Source organism: Carassius auratus, chromosome 39, assembly GCF_003368295.1.
Source record: "Carassius auratus strain Wakin chromosome 39, ASM336829v1, whole genome shotgun sequence".
Taxonomy (NCBI): domain Eukaryota; kingdom Metazoa; phylum Chordata; class Actinopteri; order Cypriniformes; family Cyprinidae; genus Carassius; species Carassius auratus.
The window spans coordinates 4,285,766-4,300,633 of record NC_039281.1 but is presented as its reverse complement, the minus strand read 5'-3'; the positions used below and the strand labels follow the sequence as shown (position 1 = coordinate 4,300,633).

At 37.0% G+C, this 14,868-nt stretch overlaps 1 protein-coding gene across 2 annotated transcripts in view; it reads left to right on the top strand.

Moving 5' to 3' along the window:
- The first annotated feature begins 825 nt into the window (after nt 1-825).
- LOC113057734 (glutamate receptor 1-like) overlaps nt 826-14,868 on the top strand; it is a 63,613-nt gene continuing 49,570 nt past the window's right edge. For both annotated transcript variants that reach the window (XM_026225233.1, XM_026225234.1), the window contains exons 1-2: nt 826-1,059; nt 1,220-1,354. In XM_026225233.1, the coding sequence (XP_026081018.1) occupies nt 978-1,059; nt 1,220-1,354 (217 nt within the window). In that variant the 5' untranslated portion in view covers nt 826-977. The remainder of the gene's footprint in view (nt 1,060-1,219; nt 1,355-14,868) is intronic.

Below are 14,868 nucleotides of genomic sequence, written 5' to 3'. Positions count from 1 at the left end.
ATACCTTTAATATATCAAATCTATACATTCACCTGGATTGGCATGTTATGGAGTATTGTAAGCCTGTCTGAAACCTTAATTTCCTTATGAGGGAACTGGACAGCAGCTGTCTTCGGTCTGGGGTGCAGCAGATGGCCTCTCTGTTTATATCAGCTAGTAAAGTTTATCTACCATGCTCTAAATCAACCAGGAGGCCTCTGCAAACTTGAAGGCAAGAAGACTTTAAATTATATTTTAAAATATTATGCCTTAGTTAATATGATAAAAACATGTAAACTAGCATCATAGTTCCTATTTAAATTTGTCCCCACAACAACTGTTGTTTTTACTGAAGAACATATATAGTTCTTGAAACTGCTGGTATACATCACAGTTAATTATTTTAATTACTCCTAGGTTTTGTTAAAAAAAAAAAAAAAAAAAAAAAAGCAGATTTGTCATCATTACAGGAGAGGCAACCTAATGAAATATTAGAGCCATGCGATTATTGTCTTTGACAGGGGAGGATCTTAAAGTGAAGGAGCTCTAAAATATTATTTCAAAGCATTCACTCACGTTTGTTGACGCGTTATTCGCTATCGTAACGACGCACAGTTAGAGGGCGAGAAAGACCTCTCTGTAATTCAGTCATACAGTTTAATTGTGAACGTGAGAAGAAAGTCTACACATTCTGTTGCGCTGGAGTGGAATACGGTTATCGGATTCTCCCTCTCTCTCTCTCTCTCTCTCTCTCTCTCTCTCTCTCTCTCACACACACACACTCTCTCTCTCTGAAGGAACGGCTTGGAGAGCAACACACAAGACGCGGCGCGAGTGCGAGCGAGGGCAGCACGCGCAGAGAAGTGCACCTGTAAACCACGCTGCTCACTCGCTGATGTGCGGATAGTGTGAGAGCATTCAGAAAACGTATTCTACACCACGCGCATACCCATGCTTGGGATTTGGCTTTCTTTTTCTTCGCTAATGCAAAAGGAAATATGCAGCGAAGCCTCACACTGCTCTGCACCAGTTTTCTGGGATTGTGCTTCGGTTCCAGTTTCCCAAGTAATATCAACATAGGTGAGTGAATGACAAAAGTGAATGATGGAGAGTAGAATGATGCGTTATGAAAAAAAAAATGGAAAAGGATTCATAATTATGGACTTTAACTTGTTTTACCAGAAAACTCATTAGGTTGCTTTAATGTATTGTGGGATTTAATGTATTTCTTCCCCCACAGGAGGGTTATTCCCAACCGAATCACACGAATATGAAGTGTTTCGGTTTGCGCTCTCGCATCACCAGGATATCCCTAAACTGGTACCTCAAGTGGATATGGTCAAAATGGGGAATAGCTTCTCCATGACATATGCTTGTGAGTACAACCTGTTTTTACAGTGTATAGATAACGCACTGCAGCTGCTGTTCGTGTCTATTTGTTGCTTTGATGGCATAATGATAAAAAAAGAAAAGAAAAAGAAGTCTGTATGTGAAAGTTTTTGTCTCCCTGTTGCGCATACCTCGCGGAGATAAAAATCGATCTTATTTCTATTAGAGCCTAATATATTTGATACCAAATGTGGCGCGTTTTGAATGTACTAGCGATATGTGGTTGACAAGTGCAGAAAGTGCAGGGTTCAGACGCAAAAATGCGTATTACGCTGAATGCGTTACGGTTGGAATATGTCGTTGTGCAATAACCTAATTATCAAGTTAAACACATTTGTGTACGTTAGTTTTTGTTAATTTCGTTGCACCGCGCGTGCAATTAGTCTCGGTGCGTCATGATGGACGCGCGCTCTTTGTCGGTGATGCATCACGAAATCGTTCTATTTTGCTCAAAATACTGATTATTTTGAATTAGTAACCATTTTTGCGTAATAGTTTTGGGGTTGTCGGTCAATTATTTTGGGTCACATGTAATTTTATGATTTAGTAGCCTGTAAGATACAGTATTTGTGTTTCTAGTCTCAAAGCGCACAACGTGTGGTAGCTTCCGTTGTACAGAACAGGATCAAAGCGCTGAGAAAACAAGCATTAATAGCATATTAATTGATTAACCAATGACTTTAAGCTCTTTAGGCTCATGTAGATGTCTAACAGCAACAATATAGTGAAGTTATAGACAGGGGATGTGAAAAAAATCTCACTTTATTTAGTGTCTGTGTTAATTCCCAACAAGGGGTACTTTTGCTTACATTCAGTGCTTTTTTGATAAAAAAAATATTTTCATATTTGCACTTAGAAATGTTTCCAATACTTCCATCATTAATTATGTTTCTAGTTTAGTATGATGATGGGATACTTGTGCCTTACTTGTGGGAGAAAAAAGGTTGGGGAACACTGCTCTATCAGACTCATTCTCTGTTTATGTTTGTTATGAAAGCATCAAAGAATATAGAGAGTGCATAGTTTTTTGTTTGTTTGTTTTGTTTTATTTTTGAATTATGACACAAACTAGACACTTGAGTATGAAAATCAGTGTGAAAATGTCTTTCAGTTCTATAGCATGTTTTAAATAGTCTTTGTTCTGTAATACTCCTGAGATGCACATCAAAGAAATGCACATTCAGTCTAAGCATTCATCTCCACCGAGCTACCAATATTTATTTTCTTGATGTAAATTTTGAGCTATGCATAGATCCTCCCACCTTATCCTCTTTTCATGCATTATGCGTGTGTCAAGACAGACCTATCATTCATCAGCACTTTATGCCTTCTCTCTGATCCTGAGAAAAACCAATTAGATTAAATGAAAACAATTGCGAAATGGCCTTATGAACAGATATTATGGTGCACTTCCAAATACTAATGTGGAGGTTTCCCAACAGTGTAAACAAACTCCATTCACTGATTCTGTCTGAGCTAGTGGCGTGGTGGGATTTTAAATGGTGCGAAGAGATAAATCAGTCCCTCTATGAATTTCATTGTTCTCTCAGGTGGAAAATTCAACATGCTCATTAGTCAATGATGTTCTTGAACTTTTTCCACACCATCTTTCTTTTTTCCTCAAGATAAGACCTGTGTTATGCGCTGACCCATTATGAAGCTCAGTCATATTTAAACACAGCAGCAGTTTGTCCAGAATATTTGAAGGTCTCTTTTATTGCTCCAGTCCTGATCTGTTGAGTAGTGAATGGGCAGCCCCCGCGCAGTGTGCTGTGAGTGAAGTGCTGTGAAGGCCCCGTGTAATGCTCTGTGTAATGCTGAATGGCCTCTTGTGCCAGGAACTGAATATGTGTCCGGAGACGCCTGAGGAAACTTACCCTCAGCGGCTCCCCTTCTGTGTGGGGCTCAAACCTTCCCCATCAGCACCTGCCACCTTTACCAGAGGGGGTTGAGTACACAGTAAAAAAGAGGGCAGGATTGTTCTGGATTGTTTGGTTACCAACATTCTCCAAAATTTCTGAAAAGCACTCATTTACTTTGTTGTAAAACAGCAGGATAAAGTTACAATGTTTGCCTACTGGGATTTGATCTTGTAAGAGGAACTTTGAATTTTTTTAGGTTTCTGGATAGAATCAGAATCAATCTCAATAGAACCTGAGTTCCCAAAGCCACGTTTGATTTCATTTCTGCTGCTGTCTGTGTTTTCACCGGCTGGATGGTAAGTCTTATTACTTTAAGGAGAAGTAAATTTAGATATCCTCTATATGTAGAGAGTAATATTAACCAGATGCTTGATGGTAAACAAATAATTAAAATAGATTATAAACCAGACAGATTTTTTTTTTCATTCACTCTCCCACTTTCCTGTAATAGACACATTTTCGCTTTCAGAAGAATGTGTCTGTATAAAGGTGGAATGCAATTTATTCGCTGACCTCCAACCGTCTCACTGACATTTGAAGTGCTCACAGCTAATAGTAGATTCCTTTATTTGATCCGTGAGCAGAATTAGAGCTGATCAATAGCCGGACCCCATGCAAAGACTCAATCAATATGAGATGTTCACTTATTCCTACATCCAAAGCCTAAAGAGCCCACTTAAAAATCTATGGGAGAGTATGCTTTCATAGACCTCCAAGAGAAAAAGCCTTCAGGCCTGAAGAATATTCGCACACTTCAAGACAAAGAACTGAATCGAGTGTATTTACTGGTGTTATATTTTGATCTGCACTGATTTGATCTGCACTGGGTGAAGTCTCATAATATAATGATCTAAATGAAGCAACTCTTTGTTTTTTTCCTTCTGTTGAAGAGTAGTATATGTGTGTGTTTCTTTGCCTTTATTAGGTGTTTCACAATATGTAGTTTACAACTTTACATCTGATGTGATAGCTCTTGGGAGACGCTGTAAACATGCATCAGCGTATCTCAGAAAGCAGCAGCGGTTTCTGTCATAAGCCTGAAATGTCTTTCAGTGTTTTGCACAGAGAATAAAATAATAACCCTCTGCAGCGAGTCTTTCTGCATGTTGTACAGTCATGGATACATGCGTACAGGCAGCAAGGTAGTGGATTTCTAGGATCGTGTGTGTTATGGGAATTTGCTCTGGGGTGTTGTGTTATTGTGTAACAATAGGCCTGAAGGGGTGGGAAGGATCACCCTCAAAAACCAAATCTCCCGGAACAACAAGACCTCCAGATCCGGAATGAGTAAATGATCTGGATGGGATTCGCTAAAGCAAGAAATTCAATTAAAGTGCCAAGAGCTTAATTCCCTAAATTTCCTTAGCAGAAAAAGTTCTGAACAATCGATAAAAAAAAAATCAACATTATAAATTTGAATTGGATGAGCCACACTCAAAGCCGCTGTGCACCTGTGACCAGACATCAGTCGAATTCTGTATTACAGGTTGTGCTGTTGCTTTGCAACTGTAAACAGACTACAGTTAGCCATTTAATCACTTCCATTATAATCAATGTGCTGTCTACCCCGATACAGCAGAATCTCTAGCAGCTGACACATTTCTTCCGTCGCATGGCAGTGAACTTGTGTAAAAAACCATGTCAGCTTTAATGTTGCCTATGGAGTTTGTATCTTAACAGTCCCATATGGAGAAAAAAAAATACTTTATGATTACGGTTTTCAGAAAAATAGTGAGCAGTTCAACTGTTTGAAACACTGTGTCACTAAAGACTGGAGAAATGATGCTGAAAAATCAGCTTTGCATCACAGGAAGAAATTACTGTACATTTTAAAATATATTACTATAGAAAACAGTGATTTTAAACTGTGGTGATAATGCTTCACAATATTAATAATAATGTCTTTACTGTATTTTCAGTCAAATATATGCAGCCTTGGTGAGCATAATGGAATTCTTTCCAAAACATAAAAAAAATTGTACCAACCTCAAATGTTTGAACGTAGTGTCTATTAATTTATGAGAAATTATTTGTGATTTAGATGGTACCTTGTCTCGAACTGTAATTTGTGACTTGCCCTGAAACAAACATGAATAAAAACGCCAGCCTTTCATGACATCCAATAGCAGCTCTGCACAGCAGCTTGAGAAAATCCAATGCAGCATCATACATTTTGGTCATTCACAACAATAATAGGGATATGACTGTGTACAATGCATGATGGATTTAAATATGTGGTGGCTTTGTATCTCTGGTTCGCTGTTTTTTTTTTTTTTTTTTTTTTTTTGGAGAGGTGTAAGAAAGGATCCAGCGAGGGATGTACTTCTCAACGAGGCAAAGAGAAGAGCTGTCATGTTCAGTCTGAGAGATGAACAGAGACTCTTTTTTTCCCGCACAGTCCTTTATATTAATGAGAGACAAAAAGAGCATCACGTCTGCTCACATCTGTCTAGTCTTCCTCAAAAACATGACAACTGTTATTGTGCTTTTTAAAAATAAATAAATAAAACTACATCAAAGAACTTTAAAGTGGTAAAACACTAAGGGAAGCTTTTGATTTTTGAGCTGGAAATGACGAATGCAAGAATCGGTATATCAGACTGAAGAATAAAATCAGTATGGGACAATGATAACTTGACATTGTTATCTAGTGCAAGAGACTCCGCTGTCCCCATACCTTCATATAGTACCATGTTAAATAGTGAAAGCAGTCCAATTATGCTTCATTAGGAGGATGCCCCATATAGCCTGAGCTTCCTGTCTTAATGAGGACACATGTGTCTGTCTTGGCTGACAGGGCCGTAGAGAATTTGAGAAGGGCTTTTTAATTTTAAGCACTGTAGGTTTTAGTGCTTGTGGAGCACTAATCATAGGCTGTATTATCCATGTTAGAAAAATGTTTTGTGATTATGGAAAATCTGGCACAGGTGTAGAGTTTAAAAAAACTAAATAATAATAAAAAAAAAAAAAATGTACACTCGGGAAATTAAACTGTTAATTGAACCTAATTAATCTGATGAAAGGTTTGCAATTATATAAAAAAAAGTTTGATGAACAAATTTATTACAGCCTTTTTGCATGCTCATTTAGTTATGTTCACTAGATAAAACGCCTGCTGTCTCTTAAGATGCCTTGTGAATGGTCTGGTTTTCTCAATTATCGGCTTAATTAGGCATTAAGATGTCATTGTTCGTTTACACTGGTGAAACAAAGAAGAGAAAGAAAGAGTGTGGAAGAGAAAGAAAGAGACTAGCCCTATCTCTGATTTAAACTGACATCTGCCTCTTTTATGCTTTGCAACTTTGCACAAGAGCTAATACTTGTTACTGATGCCTGTCCAACGACTGTTCTTTTGTCCTCTCTGTGATGTCGAGGACACACACTGAGCCTAGCTGCCATGGACTCTCACAGCACTATTAGCACTTTTTGATAGTGTGACCGTTTTGTTCATCCCCTGCACACCACTGACTGAGCGTCAAGTTTTCCGGTCGACCTGCTCTAACACTCTTCAGCCCTACTTAGTGTTCCGATCCTTGACTTGAGTTTAATATCCAGCTGGATGAGAGGAAGCGCTCTCAGCTGGGAATTTATTATTGTGCTCACATGCATTAAAAGTTGTGTGTGTGTGTGTGTGTGCCTATTTAATCATATTTTGGGGACAAATGTGTACTCAAAAGTGAGAAAAACCTGACAAAAACCTCCATTTGGGGACGTCCTCATTTGTAAAACTAGTATAAAAATAAAGTAAACTAAATGTTTTTGAAATTGTAAAAAAACCAAATGCATTAGCTACGTGAACGTGTGTGTGTGTGTGTGAGAGAGAGAGAGAGAGAGAGCTTGTGGATATATCCAAACATGCTCTCTGAATGTAGAGCTTCAGAATGTGCCATAAAAACATTGAATTAACATATTTTTAATGAATACCACTACCTGCAAAAGTACCTTCTTGCTGGAAAAGCTGAAATTTGGATGTAAAATGTAGTTTAAGTTAGCTGTGTTGCTATTTTTAATTATCGTCCTCTGAAATCAACATCCTTAGTTGTTTCTGGAACAAAATGCCTGTCAACCAGACAATATAAATAAATCTGGTTTATTTTATTATTATTTTTTAAATAGCCTTTTCCTTTTAACTATGCAGATCTAATACAATGCATTTGTAACATCAAGTCCTATATATCGGTAGAACACTTTTCACAATACACATTGTTTCAAAGAAGCTTTACAGGGAATCATGATGTTCATGTTTATAATGTAATATAATATATTAATGCCTTATCGTTGTCGCACCCCTTTGGACTTTTGTTGTGTTTTTATTCCTCATGTGTTCTGTGACCCAGTTTTCATGCATGTTAGTTCAGGCGTGTCTGGTTAATTATCCTCATTTGCTCCTCTGTATTAGTTGTGTTCTGTTCTCCGTTTGTTTTCCGGTCTACTACATACGTGTTTCTCCTGTCTGTTCTGTATTTACCCTTATGTGGATTTATAAGATTTATAAGATATACTATAAAGTATATATTGCTTTACGTGAGTGTGCAGGTTCCTTGATGATCAAATCAGCATATTAGAATGATTTCTGAAGGATCATGTGACACTGAAGACTGGAGTAATGATGCTGAAAGTTCAGCTTTGCTATAACATGAATAATTCAGGCAGTGATTGGCTGGATATATGCAGTTGTGCCACCCAGTATGTGTGCCAACCTGTCAATTTTGCCACTGAGGTGGATTTTATTCCCTGCCATATTTATGTGATTCACACTCTCATGCTCAGTTTGTGCAGGTGACTCATTCTGAAGAAGTGAACTCTCATTTGGCCAGAGCAGTGGTCTCTCTGCACCTGAGACCTTCCACTCACCCAACACTGGATCACTTTTGCCGCAGTGAGAGATGTTTGTGGCCCTCAGTATGAAGGACTTGTGACTCTATACTATTATCATTAGGCACTCACAGTGACGGGTAAAGCTCGGTTATTGTCACAGTGTTTTAAAAACAGCTCAAACTTAACCTAGATGATAAATACTGGACAGACAGACTTCATAGACATGTAAGGAGACAGTTGTTGGAAATCATTCAAATTCATCTGTGTGGCTTTTAAATAATGCTTTAGGGCCACAGCAGTAAGGTCATTTGTCCACAAAAATGGTTTTTATTTTTTTCAGTTGTTTTCAATGGGAGCGTTGCATTTTTAAGATGCCAGGAGCATGACGAGGCCCGAGTGTTTTATTTAGTTTTTTTTTTTTTACACTGAGCGCTGCGCACTTAGCATTTTTTTTCCTCCCTACTAAGAGTTGTAGATTGTTCAACTTTGGGTAAAACGTAGTGCTCATCACTGTCATTTTTTTGTCAGCTGGCCAGTCACAGTGGAGGATGGGTGGGACATATTCCACTCCGACCAACCGCCACATCCTCCTTGTACAACAGCAACAGATGACAACAAGAAGCACAACAATGCAACAAATCCATTTACTTTAGATTGTGTCAACCTTTTTGTATTCATAAGTAAACTATCCACAAAATCAGATACTAGTAGTTACACTATATTATCTATCATAGCACCCAAAATGCGTTCTCAACTGAAAAAAACGCTTTGCCTCAGATGCACTCTCAAGCGCTCACAGCTAGGTGTTTTCAGCTGGCTATAAATGCTTTGGTGGACACACGGCCTAAGTCCTAATGTCAGCCACCTGGCAGGACAATTTAGTTGTTTTTATAAAATGACACAAACATCACACTGTAGCTTAAACTGTCAATATCTTATGCTCTTTTATTGCATCCGACATGATGGACAAAATGAGATGCAGTACTCAGGCTATTTTTTGTGTTTGGGTAATAGGACAAAAAAAAACATCTTTCTGAGGTTGCCGCTGGCTTTGGCTAAATTGGTTTGTTCTCCTGTTGCTGGAGTGATAACAGCTGTTTTAGCCCTGAGAGGCTGCTTAGGATAGACTACCGTTATCCACAGCAAAGAGATTTCCCAGGATCCTCTTTTGCACTTTGAGGGAAGAGCAGACATTATTATTTTGCAAGCTAAATATAGGAAACTTCTGGATCATGTGAATGTGTAGGTTAAAATTATTATTAGATTTTTTTATATATATAATGTAAATACAGTTACCATGAAAAATTTGACATTTCTTATTTTTTTATGTTATTTTGCGGTGTTTATTATAAATATTTTTTTATTTACGTTTTTTTGTTTTTATGTGCCCTCATAATCTTTAACCAAAAAAATCTCTTTTGAGAAAACGTTTCAATCAGATATGTCATAATAGAGAAGAAAAGACAATTGCAGTTTCTATTTCATGCTGACTTATTATATAGTTAAAATTATAATTAAATATTATATCATATTTCTATGAAATAATAATAATAATAATAATTTATTTATAATAACACATATTCTATAATATATTTTCAATATAATTTAATAATAATAATTATTATTATTATTATTTGAATAAATACAATATGTAAACATTATATTATAAAATACATTAATTAAAATATTATAAATATTATAGACAACCCTGTGGATTTGTAAGCCATCCGCCATTGCGACTGAATGGAATCATCACAGGACATGAGCAAGCAATGGGTACATGCAAATGATGAGAAGCCCTGGCTTATGTTGTCATATCATGCACATACTGTATTTGTAAAGGTTGAATTCCTTAGAAATGTATAGCTGACCTGGAACTGTCCACTTAGGGCATAAATACAGCAGGATATTACTACATGTCCCCTTAACTGCCTGCAGCCATATGCTCCACTGTGTAGGGTAATGACATGTAACTCCCGTCAATGAGTATGGACAGGCTTATGTGTGTCCTTGTGTGTGTGTGTGTGTGTGTGTGTGTGTGTATGTGTGTGAGAGAGAGGGAGAGAGAGAGAGAGAGAGAGAGAAGGTCTTATTAAGCTTTTCTGTGTGTAATTACTGTGATATTTGCAGTGTGTAGCATGACTGAGATTGCAGAGTTATTTTGGATGTGCGTGTGTGTTTTATATTTAATCTGTGAGGCATGTAGCTTGTGTGTGTACTGTATGTTGGAGGGTTCCAAAGGATAGGATGTGTGTGTGTGTGTGCGCGTGTGCGTGCGTGTGTGTGTGTGTGTTTGTACAGAGGACTGGAGGCCAAAAGAGTGAGCAGAGCACCTCATTAAAGCAGTGAATGTGGATGTCCTTTAAAATTCCATCTACTGCACAGTTATTCAAATACATCAACATGTTATCGGTCATCAACATACACCAAATAACAACAGATGAAAGAGCACACAGGCTCCAAATAATCCACAGGTGCTCTGCTCATGATTGGAGGGATGGAGAAAAGAGAAATAGTGAGTGAGTGAAACAGATTGAGAAGGAAATGGCTATTTAGTCTCCACGGTTCTCCTGAGGGAGTCTACCTGCGGCTGCTCACAGACTGCAGTTTAAAGCAGGTTTACTCCATAGTGCTGCCTGGCAAGAACCTCTGAGACATGCTGTCACTTAAATAGACTGGCTTCACACATATTAGGGGGAACTGATGTAATTTAGGATGTGCAAAAACAGAAACACTGGAAAGCCAGTTCAGCAGCCCCTTTACAAAGAATATACTGTTTCTTCATTGTTATCAGTTGAATATGATATTAAAAATCTCTAATTTCTTCTGTGGAACACAAAAGGAGAACATTAGTAGAATGTTCATGCTGCTCTTTTTGTTACAAATACATGCAAAAACCAATGCGTGTTTCAGTTTCAGTTAGACTAAAGCAATCACTTTTGGAAATGTCATGACCTGGACAATGAGACTGTAGCTTGGCTTCATTCACACTGTAATGTTTAGCATGACTACACTTAGCCTCTGCATTGTGTGCATAAGTTTATGCAAGTAAAAACTAGGGATGGGCATTTTAGGAAATTTCTCATTTCGATCATCGATAGGTTTCAAAAACGATTAATCGATTAATCGGGGGTGGGGCTTAATGCGGGGGGGGGGCATGGCCATAATGTATATAATGAAAAAATCTGAAAATTGTTATGAAAATAAAAAAATAAAAAAATAAAAATAAAAATCTGACATGAAAATCTGTCTATGAAAACATGAACACATGATTAGGACAGGTTAGATTATGATTATGATGAAGCAATGTTATTAATAAAGGAGCACGAAATATCTGCCTGAGGTGAAGAGTATACCAATAAACGGAAGCTAATTCTATGACACATCCTATGATAAATCAGATAGCTGAGATACAGACTTAACATTACAACTTGTATCAGCACAATAGAATGCTAAGTTATGCGTTAGACAGAGAGGGAGAGAGAGAGAGAGAGAGAGAGAGAGAGAGAGAGAGCGCGAGCTCCCGCTGATGCGTTTTCATGACAGCGTGCTGAAAGATGGGCAAGGACAGATTTTACTATAGATCCCTATAAAGTTCTCATTATAAATTTATGGCAGATTTGTGCTATATTTTCATCTACGTTATTTAGTGTAATAGTTGTAATAAAGCTGTATTTTTAAGTTAAGTTTTATTTTAACCACCTGCGCGTTTTCGAAGCCATATGAATTGAATTATGCCCTGAAATATGACGGGAAAAAAAGCTCGGCTGCATTATTATAACATCAGTAATAAAATAATAACAATAATAATAGAAAAATAAAACATTTAAGAGCAATATCATTATCGTGCATTGCTTATATGAGCATGAAACGAATCGCTGATATGCAGCGATTTCAGCATAATTGTTCATGTTAATTAATCAGATATAGACTAGTTCTTGCAACTTTTATCTGAAAAAAAAAATTTTTTTGCTGATGCAGATGTGAACTTGACTGAAAGTGTAACTCGATCGGATTGCGCTTTACAAACACGAAAGTACAATAAATTCACATTAGTGTCACTATCGTTATTTCTTATGTAGTATTCTAATATTTAATGAATATTTTGTATTCAATTTGCACCTTCTGATCAACCAAAATATTATTTAAATATTATTTAACAGCATGGAAATCATTGATTATTGCTAAATAATTGAATAAGATTTAAAATATATTTAAGATAAAAACTATTACAAACAAATAATTTTCGTCATCTCTACGAATATGTTTAATAGGCTACAAATATATCCAGTGCATTTTTATTTTATAAAGACCATTTCATTATTTGTCTGTGATTTAAAAATTAACACACAAAGATACTTTTTCTTTTTTTGCTACTTTATTCAACTGCAATTTTTTTTTAACAAAACATTATCTTCCAGTATAACTTTAGCAGCATATTTGATCCTGCGGTGAAACGTAGTTTTTAAAAGATAAAGAAAAAAGTTCACCAAAGTTTAACCAAACAACTATTATAAGGTATAAAACAGAGACCAATAGCCTAGATATTTTAACTATGGCTAAAGCTCAAAACTAAAATAATAATATTATTTTAAAAAATGGATATTATATTTACCACGACCGGTGAAACATTCAAATGTCTATTCAAAAACATAAGTCGGTCTACGTGCTCAGATGAGAGCCGAGTGCGCAGCCTGTTCACATTTAGAGGAATAAATTCGCTCCGCTGGAACAGATGTTGCAGGAACAGCCAGGTACTGGACAATTAAACCTTCTCTGTCCCTGAAACTTATGGGCAGCAAATCTTTCACCACCATATCAGCGAACAGCTTTGTCGTCTTCTCAGTTCTTGCCTGCGTTGCATTTAGGTCTTACGGCAAGTGATTAAATGCTCGTCTGAGTTGCCGCTTTGTTATCGCCAAATATTTTATGTACAAATTTTAGATGATAGCGCATTGTATTTGTTGTAGATTTGTGTGGAAGCTTGGCGCTGCACAGCTTACCCTGAACTGTATTTTCATCGTTCTTCTCAAAGGGAAACCAGCCATCACTTACGTGACTTTGAGGCCATGATTATCTGTCTTCTAACGTCTTTTAAGGTATCAAGTGGGAAGCTAACCAATCAGAGATCAGGGCGCCGCCCAACATGCTGCCATAACCAATAAAAAAAAAATAATAATTTCGATCATCGTTTATGTGATCGATCATCGCTGTGGCGGTCGAGTACTCGAGTACTCGATCACTGTTGCACATCCCTAGTAAAAACTATAAATTAACATGATTTACCATAAATATACATTGGTATACAATATATATATTTGCTACTGTACTAAGGGCGTTTTGTGCTACATATTCTGTTACTAATTTTGTTTACTGCATTATTTGAGTGTCATGGGAGTTACCTACATGCTATTGTGTGTTTGTATGTATCGCTGTCTACTGTATATATAATTATTGGCCCTGTTTTTTGGATGCAGACAAAGATATTTCTATTGTCCCCCGTGTGTTACCTTGGTAGTTTTCAGTACATTTTAAAGTAGAAAGTTGATTTTGTTTTTCAAGTAGATTTGTACAGTATATTGACATTATACCACTTAAATAAAATATACGCTGTAAAATAAGTTGTAAAATATACAGGCATCAATATCCCATCCCATAATACCTGAATCATTGACATGTTTTTTTTTTTCTGTTAATTTCTGGCAACCACAGCTGCTATTTTTTTTTTTTTTGTGTAAATACTGTATATTTTTATAGTGTAGCTTCTAGTCTGATTGCAGCTTAGTTGATGCTCAACGAGTCCCATGACATCAGACAAGCTGAACAGTCAATACAGTCATCAGTCATCCCCACCGAGGGTCTGCTAGGGCCGAACAGACCTGTGGAGATCTGTTTGTGAGATGGTGCCAGGACGGGCAGATGCTGCCAGGATCTTTAGCAGGGCCAGAGAGAACACAGGCTGGCCAGAGATGTTCACATCGTGTTTTACGCCTCTACTCAGGCAAACACAAACCACTGCAGGCGGCCAGTGTGTTCCTGTCATTAGAGGGTCCGATGACATTGCCATGTGCTCCCTGTCAGGAACTTTTCAGAACAGGGAAGCAGATGAGTGAGAGAGAGCCACACACTTCCAATCTGCTTCCAGATTATCACACACGTGGGAAGTGTTGGCGGCCGTGTGGCAAATAGACTCAATTGATTTTTTTTGCACACGTATTACTGATTAAAAACCAAATGTTTTTGTTTTTATTCTATCTTGAAAACTTTTTACCATGACATTTATGGTACTACTTATGAAATGATAAATTAGAGTTAAAGAGCTCAGATGGCACTTTTCATTATATTACAGTTTTTCATCAGATCAAATAACTGCAGCCATGGTGAGCATAAGACTGGAATCAAAAAAATAAATAAATGTGTTTATCTTTTTATGTTTTGTTACTTTTTAATGATGAAAGGAGTGTGACTCTTACTTGCGTCACTTTCAAGTACATCAGTGTGACTATCTCAGATAGCATTGCACGTTTAAAACCCCATGAGCAAGGCACTAAAACTCTGTTCAGTCAGCCAATATATTGCTGCAATTATTGTTTAGTCATTTAGAATGAAGTCATATGCCAAGTGATATCAAATAAAAGTAATGAATATGTTCTGCTGATGCTTGTTGCCAGGAAGCCAATTCAAAATATGTTGTAGATGAATGAGCACAGGATATTAACATTGTATGAATTGACAAAAAGTGTTTTTGAAGTTTGTGAAA